Here is a 17,321-nt window from a genome sequence, read left to right as displayed (position 1 = left end):
ATCATCTGCCGTGGTGGGATGCAAACCCATGTCCCCAGAGCATTAGCCTGGGGCGCTGGGTTACTAGTCTGGTGACATTACTGCTATGCCACTGCCTTCCCCGGTGCATGTTGCACATGCAAATGTATTCTCCTCCAGGCTGAAAGGGAAAGGTGGGAGGTTATTTTCCCCTGCGATGGCAAGAAGAGGTTCTCTTGCCTGACCAAGCAAGCCTGGACAGAGATCACAGAGGAGGTCAGCAGCCGTGGGGTCACCCGACGAAGCTGGGTCCAGCGTTCAGCAAAGGTAAGTGGCATGTTCCAAAATTGCTTGGTGTGATCTGGTTCTCACTACACAGAATGCCACATGGGGCCACTAGCATTTCAAAGACAAGGAGGTCATCGTAGATTGATGGCAGATGACTGACTGCCTATGTGAATCATGTCTCCCTCGTTAATACCTCAGAGCAAGTTAGACCCATGACAGGTTGAGTCAGCATGCCAGACAAAGCATCCCCCACCTCTAAAACTGTTGCAGACAAACCTTGATACACCTCCCTTTACTACAAGCCAACTTATAAAACTGAAATTAGTGAGTGACGTGTAAAAGGAGTAAAAGGCTAATAAGTTCTCACTCTACGATAACAGACAGTCAGGAGGAAGTTGCCCTGGGAGTCCTCAACATCGACTCCGGACCCCATGAAGTCTCATGGCATCAGGTCAAACATGGACAAGGAAACCTCCTGCTGATTACCACCTACTGCCCTCCCTCAGCTGATAAGTCAGTACTCCTCCATGTTGAACACCACTTGGAGTATGCACTGAGGGTGGCAAGGGCACAGAATGTATTCTGGGTGGGGGAAATCAATGTCCATCAACAAGAGTGGCTCAGTAGCACCACTACTGACTGAGCTGGCTGAGTCCTAAAGGACATAGCTGCGAGACTGGGTATGTGGCAGGTGGTGAGGGAACCAAGAGGGGAAAACATACTTGACCTCGTCCTCACCAATCTGCCTGCCGCAGATACATCTGTCCATGACAGTATTGGTAGGAGTGATCATCGCACACTGCTTGTGGAGACGAAGTCCCGGCTTCACATTGAGGATACCCTCCATCGTGTTGTGTGGCACTATCACCGTGCTGAATGGGATAGATTTCGAACAGATCTAGCAATGCAAAACTGGGCATCCATGAGGTGCTGTGGGCCATCAGCAGCAGCAGAATTGTACTCAACCACTATCTGTAACCTCATGGCCTGGCATATCCCCCTCTCTACCATTACCATCAAGCCAGGAGACCAACCCTGGTTCAATGAAGAGTGCAGGTGGGCATGCCAGGAGCAGCACCAGGCAGACCTCAAAATGAGGTGTCAATCTGGTGAAGGTACAACAAAGGACTACCTGTGAGCCAAACTGCATAAGCAGCATGCTATAGACACAGCTAAGCGATCCCACAACCAACAGATCAGATCTAAGCTCTGCAGTCCTGCCACATCCAGCTGTGAATGCTGGTGGACAATTAAACAACTAACTGGAGGAGGTAGCTCCACAAATATCTCCATCATCAATAATGGGGGAGCCCAGCACATCAGTGTGAAAGATAAGGCTGAAGCATATGCAACAATCTTCAGCCAGAAGTGTCGAGTTGATGATCCATCTCGGCCTCCTCCTGAAGTCCCAGCATCACAGATGCCAGACTTCAGCCAATTCGATTCACTCCGCGTGATATCAAGAAATGACTGAAGGCACTGGATACTGCAAAGGCTATGGGCTCTGACAATATTCCAGCAATAGTACTAAAGACCTGTGCTCCAGAACTTGCTGCGCCCCTAGCCAAGCTGTTCCAGTACAGCTACAACATTGGCATCTACCCTGCAATGTGGAAAATTGCCCAGGTATGTCCTGTACACAAAAAGCATGCCAAGTCCAACCCGGCCACTTACTGCCCCATCAGCCTACTCTCAATCATCAGTAAAGTGATGGAAGGTGTCATCAACAGTGCCATCAAGCAGCACTTGTTTAGCAATAGCCTGCTCAGTGACGCTCAGTTTGGGTTCTGCCAGGGCCACACAGCTCCTGACCTCATTACAGCCTTGGTTCAAATATGGACGAAAGAGCTAACTCAAGAGGTGAGGGGAGAGTGACTGCCCTTGACATCAAGGCAGCATTTGACTGAGTGTGGCATCAAGGAGCCCAGGCAAAACTGAAGTAAATGGAAAGCAGGGAGAAAACTCTCCGCTGGTTGGAGTCACACCTAGCACAAAGGAAGATGGTTGTGGTTGTTGGAGGTCAATCATCTCAGCTCCAGGACATCACTGCAGGAGCTCCTCAGGGTAGTGTCCGAGGCCCAACCTTCAGCTGATTCATCAATGACGTTCCTTCAATCATAAGGTCAGAAGTGGGGATGTTCAGCACCGTTAGTAACTCCTCAGATACTGAGGCAGTCCGTGTAGAAATGCAGCAAGACCTGGACAACATCCAGGCTTGGGCTAATAAGTGGTATGTAACATTTGTGCCACACAAGTGCCAGGCAATGACCATCTCCAACATGAGAGAATCTATCGATCTCCCCTTGACATTCAATGTTATTACCATCGCTGAATCCCCCACTATCAACATCCTAGGGGCTACCATTGACCAGAGACTGAACTGGAGTAGCCATATAAATACCGTGACTACAAGAGCAGGTCAGAGGCTAGGAATCCTGCAGCAAGTAATTCACCTCCCGACTCCCCAAAGTCTGTCCACCATCTACAAGGCACAAGTCAGTACTGTGATGGAATACTCTCCACCTGCCTGGATGGGTGCAGCTCCAACAACACTCAAGAATTTCGACATCATCCAGGACAAAGCAGCTTGCTTGATTGGCACCCCATCTACAAACATTCACTCCTTCCACCACCGATGCACAGTGGCAGCAGTGTGTACCATCTACAAGATGCACTGCAGCAACGCACCAAGGCTCCTTAAACAGCACCTTCCAAACCCGCGACCTCTAGCAACTAGAAGAACAAGGGCAGCAAAAGCATGGGAACACCACCACCTGCAAGTTCTCCTCCAAGTCACACACCATCCTGACCTGGAACTATATCGCCTTTCCTTCGCTGTCACTGGGTCAATATCCTGGAACTCCCTTCCTAACAGCACTGTGGTGTACCTACCCCACATGGACTGCTGTGGTTCAAGAAGGCAGCTCACCACCACCTTCTCAAGGGCAATTAAGGATGGACAATAAATGCCTAGCCCTCATCCCATGAATGAATAAAAAAAGACTTGACTCTACGATAACAGACTCCACTTATGCCTTTGATAAGACTTTGTTTATCTCAGTGAAGCAGAAGTTGCCAGTTTACAGGAAAGAGAAATGGGTTGCAGTGAAAGTGCAGCAGCAAGAACTCCAGGAGGAAGCAGACACAGCAGGAATTGCTATTTCTAGAGATGTCTGAGAATCAGTGTTTTTTATTCATTCATGGGATTTGGGCCTCAATGGCATGTCCAGCATTTATTGCCCATTGCTAATTGGCCTTGAGAAAGTGGTAGAGAGCCACCTTCTTGAACTGTTGCAGTTCTTGTGGTATAGGTACACCCACAGTGCTGTTAGGATTTCCAGAGTTCCAGGATTTTGACCCAGCGACAGTGAAGGAACGGCGATATAATTCCAAGTGGATGGTGTGTGACTTGGAGGGAACTTGCAGGTGGTGATGTTCCTGTGTGTCTGCTGCCCCTGTTCTTCTGGGTGGTGGAGGTCACGTGTTTGGAAGATACTGTCGAAGGAGGCTTGGTGCATTGTTGCAGTGCATCTTGTAGATGGTACACACTGCTGCCACTGTGCGTAGGTGGTGGAGAGAGTGAATGTTTGTGGATGGGGTGCCAATCAAGCAGGCTGCTTTGTTCTGGATGGTGTCGAGCTTCTTGAGTGTTGTTGGAACTGCACCCATCCAGGCAAGTGGAGAATATTCCATCACACTCCTGACTTGTACCATGTGGATGGTGGGCAGGGTTTGGGGAATCAGGAGGTGAGTTACTTGTCACAGAATACCCAGCTTCTGTCCTGTTCTTGTGGCCACAGTTTTTATGAGGCTGGTCCAGTTACGTTTCTGATCAATTGTAACCCCCAGGATGTTGGTGGGGGATTCAGTGATGGTAATGCCTTTGAGTGTGACGGTGATTAGATTCTCTTTTGTTGGAGACGGTCATAGTCTGGCACCAGTATGGCCCGAATGTTACTTGCCACAGTATTGCAGTGTAAGTGGAGCCACCCCAGAAACCACTGGCTCAACATGAATAAGGCCAATGTCCAAAACGCAACCAGAGATAAATCCACCTTGGAAACCTGAACACCACAGTAGCGCACCCTTCTCTCTAACAGGGCTGGCAGAGATATGTAAAATCATATAACAGTGATTTTATACACCAGTGACTGCGATTGATGAACTGTTCACACTAAAGGGGAGATGTTAAATTGACTATGCAGTTTTTTTTATTTCCAAGAGTGTGTGAATTTCCCAGATTGGTCGAGGTCTTCCAACATTTAAGAAGTATTTAGATGAGCACTTGAAACAAGGCTACGGGCCAAGTGCTGGAAAATGGGATTAGAATAGATAGGTGCTTGATGGCCGGCACGGACACGATGGGCCCAAGGGCCTGTTTCTGTGCTATATAACTATGACTCTATAAGGTAACTAGTGATAGATTATTTCTCCTGCTTGGTGACACTGTTGGAATAGGACAGAAATTTAAGGGCATTACAGAGAGAATTGGGGAGCTTAGCAAACCGTGTTCAATGAAATTATTTTTAATGCCCCGATGATTTTTCTCCTGGAGTTATTTGCAGTGGCGTCCACAAAATTAATCTTTAATTCCTGGAGTCTGCAGGATGATCAGGGAGGGTTGCCAACCCTATTTCCTACATTACAACAGTCACTACACTTCACAAGTATTTCATTGGCTGTAAAGCACTTTGGAATATTCTAAGGCTGTGAAAGATACAATCTTTCTTTCTGACGGTTCTGTTCCACTGGGTGCTCTTATGGCGGTCCTCCTCCAGAAAACTACTACTGAAGTAGGGACCATAAATTCTTTTAAAAGGGATTTAATTAGTTGTTAAAAAAGGAATATTAAAAGGATTGGGGATAGGAGTGGGATTAGACTAGTTAGTTCATGCGGAGAAAAAGATGAGCACAGACTTGATTTGATGTAACGTCACATCGATATTTAACTATAAGACTGATCCCTTCTGCCACAAGCGGTCTTGTGATTGATAGTTTTGTGTAGGATCTTGGAGGCTTTACTGCTTATTAATGCCTGGCACATAATGTACCTGTCACTAACGTATTAGTCAGTCTCTGACAAGAAAACACTGCCCTAATTTTTTGACTATTGTGAATTATCTAGATATTTTTCAATTGGTACAGGGGCACACCTACCACTCTCGCAATAAAGCTCCAAATAGTATTTCAAGGGATGGTTGGAAAGAGTGGAAGGATACTAATGTCTGATGGGATTAGGGGGATTGCCTCTGCAACTTAAATGCTAGAAAATGTGCTACCCACAACTGTCTGGAGGTAGCCTAGGAGCAGCCATTTTGTGTAGCACTCATGCTGCGACATCACAAAGTTACATTATGAGAGAGGGCAGGAAAAAAGAACAACAGGCTTGTATTTGTATAGCACCTTTCACAGCTTCAGAAAGTCCCAAAGTGCTTTACAATGAAATACTTCTTGAAGTGTAGTCTTTGATCTAATGAAGGAAGTGGGGTTGCCAACTTTCCAGATTAATCTCCTGGACCCTGCTGTGAGCAACTCTGGGAGAAAAAAATCATAGGGGCGTTAAAAATAAATGTTTTTCTTTCTACACTTTTATTTATTACTAGTGGACCTGGAGGTAAAAAAGGTTGTTAGGTTGGGTGGGGCAGTTGGAGCTGGGAGGTGAAACTTCCAGAAATATGTCCAACCAGAGTTGGCAACCCTGTACAAAATGCCTGCTCCTGGGTTAACTCTAGCCAGAACACTGCACCACAGAGCATGTACATGTCCCTTTATGCCTACATTACAACAGTGACTAGACTTCAAAAATTACTTCAATTGCTGCGAAGTGCTTTGGGATGTCCTGAGGTTGTGAATGGTGCTATATAAACGCAAGTCTTTATTGCTGTTTATTGAAAACATTCAGATAATTCGGCAGGTTCACAGGCTGCCACTCTGCTTCAGATATGCCTCTGGACAACACAAAGTCCACCAAGCCAAGTGCCAATATGGCGAGTGACACAGCAGATTCACAGTTATCAATTTTGCCAGTAACACCGTGGGGAGGCGCAACTGCTTCTTCACGGAGAGGGAGGTAAGTTGGAGACCCTGTCACTGTGGGATCAGAACCTTCTGTGGCTCAAGCACAATGTGCCAGGAATCTAAGTGTCATCGAGCTCAGTGACTGCACCCCTGACTGTCACTGCAGATTCTACACTGCCCTACATGAAGGTAATTCTAACCAGTCCTGCGTGTTTGAGGTGGAATCGTGGAGAATTTAGATTTTACAGCCTGCCTGATTTTACACTCCATTGTTCACAATGTAAAATCACATTGGATGTACATTGGACATTTAACCCCAATCTACCCCATTCCCACTGGGCCTGTTGGGTACAATTGCTCCCCACACATTTCTGTTAGCCAGCAGCAATAGACTTGTTCTAGAAATCGATAGGTGAAGCACTTCTTCACACAAAGCTGTTGCAAATGTACAACTCTCTCCCCCAAAAAGCTGTTGAGGCTGGGGGTGAAATGAAAATTTCAAAACTGATTGATGGATTTTTGTTGGCCGAGAGTACTAATGGTTATGGAAGTAAGGCATGTAGATGGAGTTAAGATATTAATCAGTCATGATCCAACTGAGTGGCGGAACAAGCTTGAGGGGCTGATCGGCCTCCTCCTGTTCCTGTGTTCCTTCACTGCCAATGGTAGCTGTTCTGAATACTACAGTAATATAAAGTAACCAAGCTGACTGTTTCTCTCCACAGAGCTTCTTGCTGGCCTTGTTAAAGAAAGCAAACAGACACTACGATGATAAGAAGCTGCAGGAGTACACGCAGACTATAGTGAGTAAAGGCTGACTCTGGCACAGATATTCCCTACACCCCAAACTCTATTCAGGTGGCACTGGTCCCTCCTCTGGGCTGAGGTTGCTGACCTCAGCAGGGGCAGCAGTATGGCTGCCACCTTTGGGCTCAGCACTCTTCGGATGTGAGGGAGCCAGGCTTCCTGCTCCCGATAAGTGGCCCCTGTTTTAAAATGCATGAGGACAGGGCAAGGTCTGACTGCAATGCTCTCCACAGTTGAATACCATCTGAGGTGAGGGCAGTTGGCACCCATGAAAATGTACCCCAGCAGGGACTAGTGGCAATGCTCCCCACACCAGGTGCACTCACTACTAAATGGAATAACCCTGCTCTTCTTAGGTTCCTGGTTTCAGCCACATCATCAGGGAAAGGTGCCAGGCTGAGGCCGAGCACTCCCTGATGATGACTGGGGAAATTGGAGGGTCAGGCCCTCACGCTCCCCACCACAGGCTGCTTTGTTCACCTTCCACCATAGGCAGTGGACTGAGTAACTGTGTACCAGGTAACAGAGTTTCTCTTGCGAAGCCAAGGAGAGGGGCCAGGCCCCACAGTGCAGGACACCACGCCCGTTGAAAAGAATAAGAGAAAGGGCAATGCAAATCAGGAAGGATAGTGATTAGGTGACTCCAAGATTTCATTTTCAAAGCCTGCAGGTGGAAGGGAATACTGAGGAAGGTGAGGATTTCCACAGTCCTGGGAAAGAATGAGCTTGAGTTGTCAACAATGCAGTGAGTGTTATGTTGAACACAGTGAGAGTGAAACACATGTGGGACAGTATAGCTGGTGATTACCAGGAACAAGAGAGGAATGGCAGAGGGGTGTCCAAATAAAGAGAAAAAGTACTAACAGCTGTCCCAGTGAAAAACAGTAGTATAGAGATGTCAAGTGGTATTTCCTTCCTTGGGTCTCCTCATGCTAAGCCCTATCCTTAGGTTGTGCGTGACCACTCCCAGGGTTCCCCCATATACATGCCTCGCTCTCCCCCCTCCCCTGCCTCAGATTTGCAAGCTTCCCCAGCTCTTGGGCCCTCTGCAACTGTAGGACACGCCCCCCCCCCCGCACACCCTGCCCCCAACTCCAGAGAGCAGACCAAAGTAATTCTACCTCCCATGTTACCGTCCTTATTGTGGCCTTATTTCAGCCACTGGTTGAGGCTGGGAAACCCCAGACCCCTCATGGATGGGAGAGCAGGTGGAAATGGGCACATTACTGCAGGTTTCCTTTGTCAGGTAATCTCCAGTAAAATAATTGGACATTACCAGATATTATCAGAGATAAAACACACAGTGATTGTGATGCTCTTGACACTGTTTTTATAAAGGAATGAACTGATTACAGGAAGATTTTATAGAAACACTGCGAACATCAGCGAAAAACAGGATCACTATAATCACCATGCAATTAACTTTTCTTTTCAGTTGAAAATGTTTGATGCAAATGGAGATGGAAAGCTGGGCCTTTCAGAAATGGCACGGTAAGTTCGTCTTTCGTGACATCTCCCAGGAGATTACAGGACTGGGGAGGGTGACCGGGAATCGGGGATGTGGGGGAAGGGTGGGGGTAGAAGGGAGAGAGGGATGGAGGAAGTATTTAAGCAGGATGTTCCAGCCATCATGCTGAGCACCAGGCTTGATGAACCAGCCGATATTTACCTGCTGTCAATTTTGTATGCTCGTATGACATTACGTTGTGCCCAAATACAGAAGAGGGGTAGGGACAAAGGATGCAGTGAAACATTTTCCAGAAGGATTTAGCTCAGTGGGCAGACATACAGCAAATTAAGTTTTAAGATTGAAAAGGGCAAAGTGTGCATTGTTCAAAAATGGACATCAGCATACATTGCATGGAGCTGAATTAACAGGCAGAATATTCGGAAGGGAAGAGGAGTAATTGTGGGATTTGTCACTTTCATTATCTGGACAATGTGGCAGGGCAATTAAAAAAGCCAATGGCCAAAGGATATATATATATATAAAGAACAGTGAAGTACAAGTCTGGGTTGGGGGCAGTTAAACAGTTAAGTATGGGAAACGTGTCCCCAACACCCGCACATGCACTCACCACCTTTCTCAAGGTGGCAAATAACATGTGTGGGTTTCGTGAAACCCGACAGGAAAAGGGAGGTAGGAGCTGCTGGCTTTACAAGGTAAGTGTCTCTTTCAACACTCCTTGTGGGCCAGGAGGAGCAGGCTTGCTCCCACCAGCCACTCAAGGAAGCCTTTGCCCTCTCTCCTGCTGATCGAGGCCTCTCTCACAACACCCCTGCCGTGATCGGCTATCTTTGTGCTGTAGACTGGGAAAGGCACTATAGAAATGCAATTTTTTTTCCTTCTAAATTGGCGAAGTGTAGATATATGTATAAAGTAATCGGGCTGCTGTTAAATTTCTGTAACACTAATTCTTTCTTTTTACTTTCCTTAGTTTATTACCTGTTCAGGAAAATTTTTTGCTAAGGTTTCAGGTGAGTGCATTTGAGCTCTTTTCTCCTGTTTTTGTTCCACATTTCTTCCCTTCTCCCTTGAAGGGATAGTGTCTTGCTCGGAGTGCAGTTCCACAGGTGCTGACTGCAGTCTGGTACTTCACCCAAGTGCCCAATCTTCATGTGTGAGCTTGGACCATGAGTACCTATTCAACTGTGTAGGGTATCATAACCAATGCTAATCCTGTTCTTTCCTAAGGTCTACATACAAGCAATTACCAGCACTGGATAGTGATCAGGAGCAGCAACCCCTGCTGATTTCACCCAGTAGCCCAGTAGTATTACTTCTACCCCCAGCACCCAGCTAAGGTCACCTAGCTAAACACAAACCAGAGATTTCATTTGGGACTTTCATTCTTGGTCTGTACAACTCAGCATAAACCACATGCTGCATTTCCCCCTGGGCCATTAGAGGGTGATCTCTTGCTTCCTTGTAATGGGCAGAAAGTGTATTTACTGCACCCGTTCCCACATCACATTTAAAGTAACTATCCAATTGCCTTGTATCATTATAGTTATGAAGCCCTCATACGAAGCTTCCCTGAGAAGCTTTGAAAGAAAACATCCATGTTCATTCTCTCCAAGGTCCTTCAATTCATCAGTTTTCCAGCTACTTGCTGTACCTCTCCTATCAACCCCTATTCAGTCCAGGTTACTGCCCCATCCACAGCACCGAGACTGCCTTGGTCCAAGTCACCAACAACATCCTTTATGACTTTGACCATGATGCATTATCCCTCCTTGTCCTTGTGGACCTCTTCATGGTCTTCAATATGTTGACCATTCTACCACCAACCCTCCATGGTATTGCTTTCTTACCTATGATTGTTACATGTTCAAAGATAGCTGGCACATCTTGTGTGATAAATTCTCCTCTGTGCCTGTGCCAAATTTCCACCCTTGGTTCCCTCTTATTCCTTGCCTACATGCAGTGTCTCAGCAATGTGAGCTGTAAGTAAGGGGTCAGCTTCCAAAAGTACAATGCAGACTTCCAGCTTTACTCTAATTGACTCCACGTCATTTACTGGACTGTCTGGCCTCTTATTCGATGTCAGCTCATTGGATCAGCCCGAATTTCCTCCAGCTAAATATTGGTAAGACATCCTCTTTGTTTTCCACCAATAATTCTGCCTCCTAGCCAACAGCTGGACACCCCCATCTCAACCTCTCACTGAGGACGAATCCATCAGTGTGCAACCTTGGTGTCCTGTCTGATTCTGGGCTGAGCTTCATACTCCATATCCTATTTCCACCTCCGTAACATCAGCCCCCTCCATTCCTACCACACCCTCAATGCAATTGAAGCTCTCCACCATGCATTCATCACCTCTGTGCTCAGCTTTCCTCATGCCCTTTTTGCTTGTCTCACAAGTTCCTCTCTACACAAATTCCAACTCATCAAAGATTCAGCCAGCTGTATCCTGTCATGTCTCATTCTCCCCACCCTCCTCTAGTATGCTGATTTCAATAACTTTGTCTTTATTGCTAAATCCTACCTCATGGCTGCAATATTTTCCAGCGCTGTATCTCAGCTGTCTTCCTTCTTCTTTTGGGCCTCCTTATCTCGAGAGACAATGGATACGCGCCTGGAGGTGGTCAGTGGTTTGTGAAGCAGCGCCTGGAGTGGCTATAAAGGCCAATTCTGGAGTGACAGGCTCTTCCACAGGTGCTGCAGAGAAATTTGTTTGTTGGGGCTGTTGCACAGTTGGCTCTCCCCTTGCGCCTCTGTCTTTTTTCCTGCCAACTACTAAGTCTCTTCGACTCGCCACAATTTAGCCCTGTCTTTATGGCTGCCCGCCAGCTCTGGCGAATGCTGGCAACTGACTCCCACGACTTGTGATCAATGTCACACGATTTCATGTCGCGTTTGCAGACGTCTTTATAACGGAGACATGGACGGCCGGTGGGTCTGATACCAGTGGCGAGCTCGCTGTACAATGTGTCTTTGGGGATCCTGCCATCTTCCATGCGGCTCACATGGCCAAGCCATCTCAAGCGCCGCTGACTCAGTAGTGTGTATAAGCTGGGGATGTTGGCCGCTTCAAGGACTTCTGTGTTGGAGATATAGTCCTGCCACCTGATGCCAAGTATTCTCCGAAGGCAGCGAAGATGGAATGAATTGAGACGTCGCTCTTGGCTGGCATACGTTGTCCAGGCCTCGCTGCCGTAGAGCAAGGTACACTCCACTCAACTGACCCTAGCCTTGTGGGTGTTTGCCTCCCACCAACCCCACTCCTACTCCATCTTCAGTTATCATACCTCCACATACTGCAACTCCACTAGCTCTTTTATCTCTGCAGCCATATCTTCAACCATCTCTCCTAACCCTGCTTACAAATTGCTGTTCAGCGTCGGTTCCACTTTGCGATGCTTTGTTTGCTATGTTAAAGATGCCTATACGAGTGTTAATTGTTGTTGTCCATCAGTGGAAGCAGACTGTTTAACCCTATATGTTGTCTCTTGTCTGTTCAATGTCTCTGCTACATTCAATATTTTTTAACAAGTTTTCTTTGTTTTACATTCATCTAGAAAAGGATGTCAGTGCTGGAAATTGAAACTCTTTCCACTTTTCAACACAGGATAGGTGTAGACTAAAGCCCACGATGCTGCCCACAAGTGTACCCTAGCCCTACGTACAGAAGAGTGGCTCCTAAGGGACTAGTGTTGCACTTCCATTTCTTAAGATTGGCCACTTTTAGAATCGTGAGTGAGATTGCCAATCAAACTCGGCTACCAGCAGTTTTATAATGAGGACTTGGAAATATGTTGTGGTTACCCCCAAACTCACTTCGCATAGACAAAGAAGACTTTCTTTGGATGAGTTTGAGTTGGATTTAATCCAGGTGACATAAGTGAAAGACCAGTATCTAAACCTGGTCTCCAGGCCCTAACTAAATTCTTCCAAAGTTGTCTTGATTCAAGAATTGTTCCTTTAGATTGGAAAATTGCACACTTCACTTTGCTATTTCAGAAAGGTGAGAGAGGGAAACCAGGGAATTATAGACCAGTTAGCCTAACATCTGTTGTCAGGAAGTTGCTAGGGCTCATAATTAAGGATCGGGTGACTGAACACCTTGAAAATTTTCAGCTGATCAGAGAGACCCAGCATTGATTTGTAAAGGGTAGGATATGCCTGTGAATCTGATTGAATTTTTTGAAGAGGTGACAAAAGTAGTGGACCGGAGAATGTATATGGATGTTATTAATATGGACTTCTGGAGAAGTAGGGATAGTGAGCAGGTACTCTCATTGGCAAGATGTGGCTAGTGGTGTCCCACAGGGTATTTATTAACGACTTAGATGATGGGATAGAAAGCCACATATCCAGATTTGCTGTTGACACACAGATAGGCGGCCTTGTTTATTGCTAAGAGATATTAATCGGTTCAGTGAATGGGCAAAACTGTGCCAAATGGATTTCAATGTAGGCAAATGTGAGGTTATTCACTTTGGACCTAAAAAGGATAAAACAGGGTACTTTCTAAATGGTGAAAAGCTAGAAAAAGTGGAACTTCAAAAAGACTTGGGGGTCCAGGTACATAGATCATTAAAATGTCATGAATAGGTACAGAAAATAATCAAAAAGGCTAATGGAATACTGGCCTTTATATCAAGAGGATTAGACTACAAGGAGATAGACGTTATGCCACAGCTATATAACACTCTAGTTCAATCACACCTGGAGTATTGTGAACAATTCTGGGCACCACACCTTAGGAAGGTTATAGTGGACTTGGAGAGAGTGCAGCGTAGATCTACCAAAATGATACTTGGACTCGAAGAAGGTGAAATTGATCTACGCCAGCAAAACAAAGTGGGCTCAAAGTGAACTGACAGCCGATTTTTCACTGAGCTTGATATTTTTTCCGATGAAGTTCACAGAACGATAGTACGGCCTCTTTTTGGAGTCTCATTTCCTACTCTCACTGTCACTTTTACTTGGTTTGAAATTCTAAATCTTGACAATATTTCCAAGTCAATGGAAAATAAAAACTGGCGCAGTGAAATCAGCTGCTAATTTACTATGAGCCCGTTTTGTGCTGCTGTTGTACACCAATTCGACCCACCCCCCCCACACCCCCACAACAAAGATTAAATTACAAGGAGAGATTAGGTAAACTAGGTTAAACGGTGATTTGAATCAAGATATTTCAGGGATCAGAATAGGGTAGATAGAAGAATCTATTTCCAATGCTTGGGGAATCTAGAAATAGGGACCATAGTTCAATAGTTTAAAAATTACAGTCAGGTCTTTCAGCAGTGAAATTAGGTAACACTTCTACACACAAAGGATGATAGAAGTTTAGAACTCTCTTCCTCAAATAACAATTGATGCTAGATCAATTGTAAATATAAATCTAAGATTGATAGATTTGTGTTAACCAAAGGTATTAAGGGATATGGGGCAGAGGCAAGTGTACGGGGTTAGGTCATAGATCAGCCACGATCTCATTGAATTGCAGAACAGGCTCGAGGGGCTAACTGGCCTCCTCCTGTTCCTAGGTTAACCTTGGTTCACTGTTGTGATAAGGAGCAATTCACAGTGTTATGGATAGGTGTTAAGGGGTGTGGGTGGTTCCCACTATTCACCCCCCAGCTGACTGCAATCATGTTTTGGTTGAAATGCTGAGTTAGCCCCTGAATATTTTACTTGTCAAATAAACAGACAGTGACAGGTTTTCTTGTAGGTTTAAAACAAAGGGTTAACTACTTATTGAACAATATTCATTCCCCAAAATGTTCACAACACCACTCATGCACGCATTCACTCTCACATGTACCCTTAAGAGAAGATAGATAGAAGGTAAAGGGTAAGAGTTCAAGGTGTGGTAGGTGTTCATGGTTTACGGTAAACCTGTTGAATCTTCTAAGTAGGACCAGTCTCTTTTAAAGATGCAAGCCTGGGTGTTTATGTCTTGAACATGTTGAGGTGTTGTAGATTTCTGGTGGTTATGATTTCAGACTGGAAGTGGTGGTCACTTTCAGTTCTCGGCTGCACCAAATTGAAGTGTACAATTAGCAGCAGGGCTTCTTCTTGTTTATGCTGGATCTTTCCACAACCCATGGTTGGAATGCCTTCTGTGATGTTGCTGTGATCTCTCTCTCTCTCTCCAGAGGGTGACTTTGAAAGGTCACACTTCATCATATGAGCATTTCTGGTACCTAATACATCGTCTTCTCCCCTGGTGTGACCACACAATGGAGTAGGATTTGGAATCCATGGCCATCCATTAATGTCTAGATGAGTATCATTCTGTTATGATGGGCTGAATTTTACAGACCCCTCCCCTCCGGTGTCAGGGTTTGTCACAGGGGGGCCAGGAAATGCCTCCGGGAGAGGGCCACCACGCATCCCGACACCGGGAGGGCTCGGCCCGATATTGCCGGTGGCAGCGAGGCCTCATGGCGGACCCCCGCCCCACCGCTTGGCGATGGGATCCCCATTTACATATTCAAATAAATTTAAATGAATGCATTAATTACACTTATGCCGCCACCTTCTGTCCCCAATCTTCCTGCCACTGGCTGGCACTCCCGCGCCTTTGGATCCTCATCTGGGGAAATGAGGCAGAACATTGGTGGGGAGGGGGGAGGAGCTAAGTTTCTCAGTGCGGGGGTGGGGAAACAGGGTCAAAGTGACATCATTGGTGTAGGGGATGGTGGGAAGGGTTTTAGGTTAAAGTTTATGCACTTTGTGGGTGAAGGTCAGGTGGACAAGGTAAGTATTTTGGGGGGGGGAGAGGGCAAGTAATTAATTTTATGGTAATTGGGGGGGTGATAGAGGGGCAAAGTAAATGTATTTTTTTATTCACTGCATCTTTAAATATTTAAATATAACGATAGGGCTCAAAACCCTTTAAAAATGGCATTAGCGCCTGTGCACAGGTAGCTGATGCCATTGCCGGGGATGGACAGCCCACCCCCTCCATATGATCATGGGGGGCAGCCCACCTCGGCTATTTAAATGAGCCACTGCGCTTAGGATCACAGCAGCTCCGCGACATGCGGCCACCGTTGTTTTCACCCAGCAGCGGGAATATAAAATTCAGCCCGATGTGTCTACGTCACACCTTCTTTGTCTCAGAAGAAATCCATTCAATTCAGGAATAGCTCTTGATGGTTTCAGGATGGATGTAGTTGACACCTCTTAGTCTATAATATATCCTTTTGTCCTTTCGAGACAGTGGGGCAATTTTTGAATTTCCAGGCCAGGTTATCTGACCTTCGGTGGCCATTTTGCAGTACATTGTCCAATTGTTTTAAAAGGGAAAGTCAATTTCAAAGATTCCACATTGAATAAATTTCATATCTTAAAAGTAGGAACATGATATGTCTTTATTGGGCATGACAACAGACTAATTCAAAATTAGCTTATCGCAGCTGGGTAGGGCCCAACATCAGTCACTGGTCTTTCATCTTTGGGACCAGAATTCAAATTCAACCCCAAATGATGGGATGGCAGTCTCCTCTGTCTGCTGGCTCTCTCAGTACCTTTTATAGGCAATCTCACTCAGAGAGACCACAGAATGGCTGGTGAGACAAATGGGAAAATTCCACAGTGGTGCAATAGGCTGCTCTGAGGTTGTTACACACTGTTGGGGCAGTGCAGAGATTTGCTCTGCATTATTCCTGACCTAGGAGTGCCCACTGCTAACATCAGGTCCCTGAAATAAAAAGTGTTTCATTCTCCAGCATGAACGTCCCACGCTTTGATAAACACAAAATTGCATTCACAATAAAATTTAAAATATATAATTAGCTGTTTCCAGCATGATGGAGGGAGCTGTTTACAGGTAAAGCTCAATTTTATATGTGAAAGATTGATGAAGTTCTATTTTACTCTCAGGATGGCAGAGGATCAATGGTAAGTGTCAGTGCTAAGGTGATTTTAATTTCACTTTATAACATTCCACATTAATAACATACATTTCCTTTGTGTTACCGTGTTCATGTGTGATTTGTTTTGTCATTGCCTGTGTTTTACTGTACATTCCTAAATACACCCAGAAAAAGGAAGTTGTTGATAGTTTGCCATTTAGCAAAGATATATCTTCAGCTAAACTCTGCTTATTTAGATGTTTCCTACTTTAAAGATCTCTACTCCACTTCTCCTCATTCCCCCAACCTCTACTGTACTCGTTGCTCTTTCTGCATCTTCTATCCCACTTACTGCTCATTCCCCAGGTCTCTAGCCCACTTACTGCCCATTCCCCAGGTCTCTAGCCCACTTACTGCCCATTCCCCAGGTCTCTAGCCCACTTACTGCTCATTCCCCAGGACTCTATCCCACTTACTGCTCATTCCCCAGGTCTCTAGCCCACTTACTGCCCATTCCCCAGGCCTCTATCACACTCACTGCTCATTCCCCAGGCCTCTATCCCACTTACTGCCCATTCCCCAGGCCTCTATCACACTCATTGCCCATTCCCCAGGCCTCTATCTCATTTACTGCCCATTCCCCAGGTCTCTAGCCCACTTACTACCCATTCCCCAGGTCACTAGCCCACTGACTGCCCATTCCCCAGGCCTCTATCACACTCACTGCTAATTCCCCAGGCCTCTAGCCCTCTCACTGCCCATTCCCCAGGCCTCTATCACACTCACTGCTCATTCCCCAGGCCTCTGGCCCACTCACTGCCCATTCCCCAGCTCTCTAGCCCACTTACTGCTCATTCCCCAGGTCTCTAGCCCACATACTGCCCATTCCCCAGGCCTCTATCACACTCACTGCTCATTCCCCCGGTCCATCTTAA

General features: G+C 46.0%; 1 protein-coding gene across 2 annotated transcripts in view; it reads left to right on the top strand.

Annotated features, from left to right (window-relative positions):
* The window catches only part of calb2a (calbindin 2a), a 91,169-nt gene that overhangs the window by 54,819 nt on the left and 19,029 nt on the right, over nt 1-17,321 (top strand). For both annotated transcript variants that reach the window (XM_068049812.1, XM_068049813.1), the window contains exons 6-8: nt 6,990-7,067; nt 8,507-8,562; nt 9,510-9,549. In XM_068049812.1, coding sequence (XP_067905913.1) covers nt 6,990-7,067; nt 8,507-8,562; nt 9,510-9,549 — 174 coding nt within the window. The remainder of the gene's footprint in view (nt 1-6,989; nt 7,068-8,506; nt 8,563-9,509; nt 9,550-17,321) is intronic.

This window comes from Heterodontus francisci, chromosome 17 (genome assembly GCF_036365525.1).
Source record: "Heterodontus francisci isolate sHetFra1 chromosome 17, sHetFra1.hap1, whole genome shotgun sequence".
Classification (NCBI taxonomy): domain Eukaryota; kingdom Metazoa; phylum Chordata; class Chondrichthyes; order Heterodontiformes; family Heterodontidae; genus Heterodontus; species Heterodontus francisci.
This window is presented reverse-complemented; position numbering and strand designations above follow the sequence as displayed.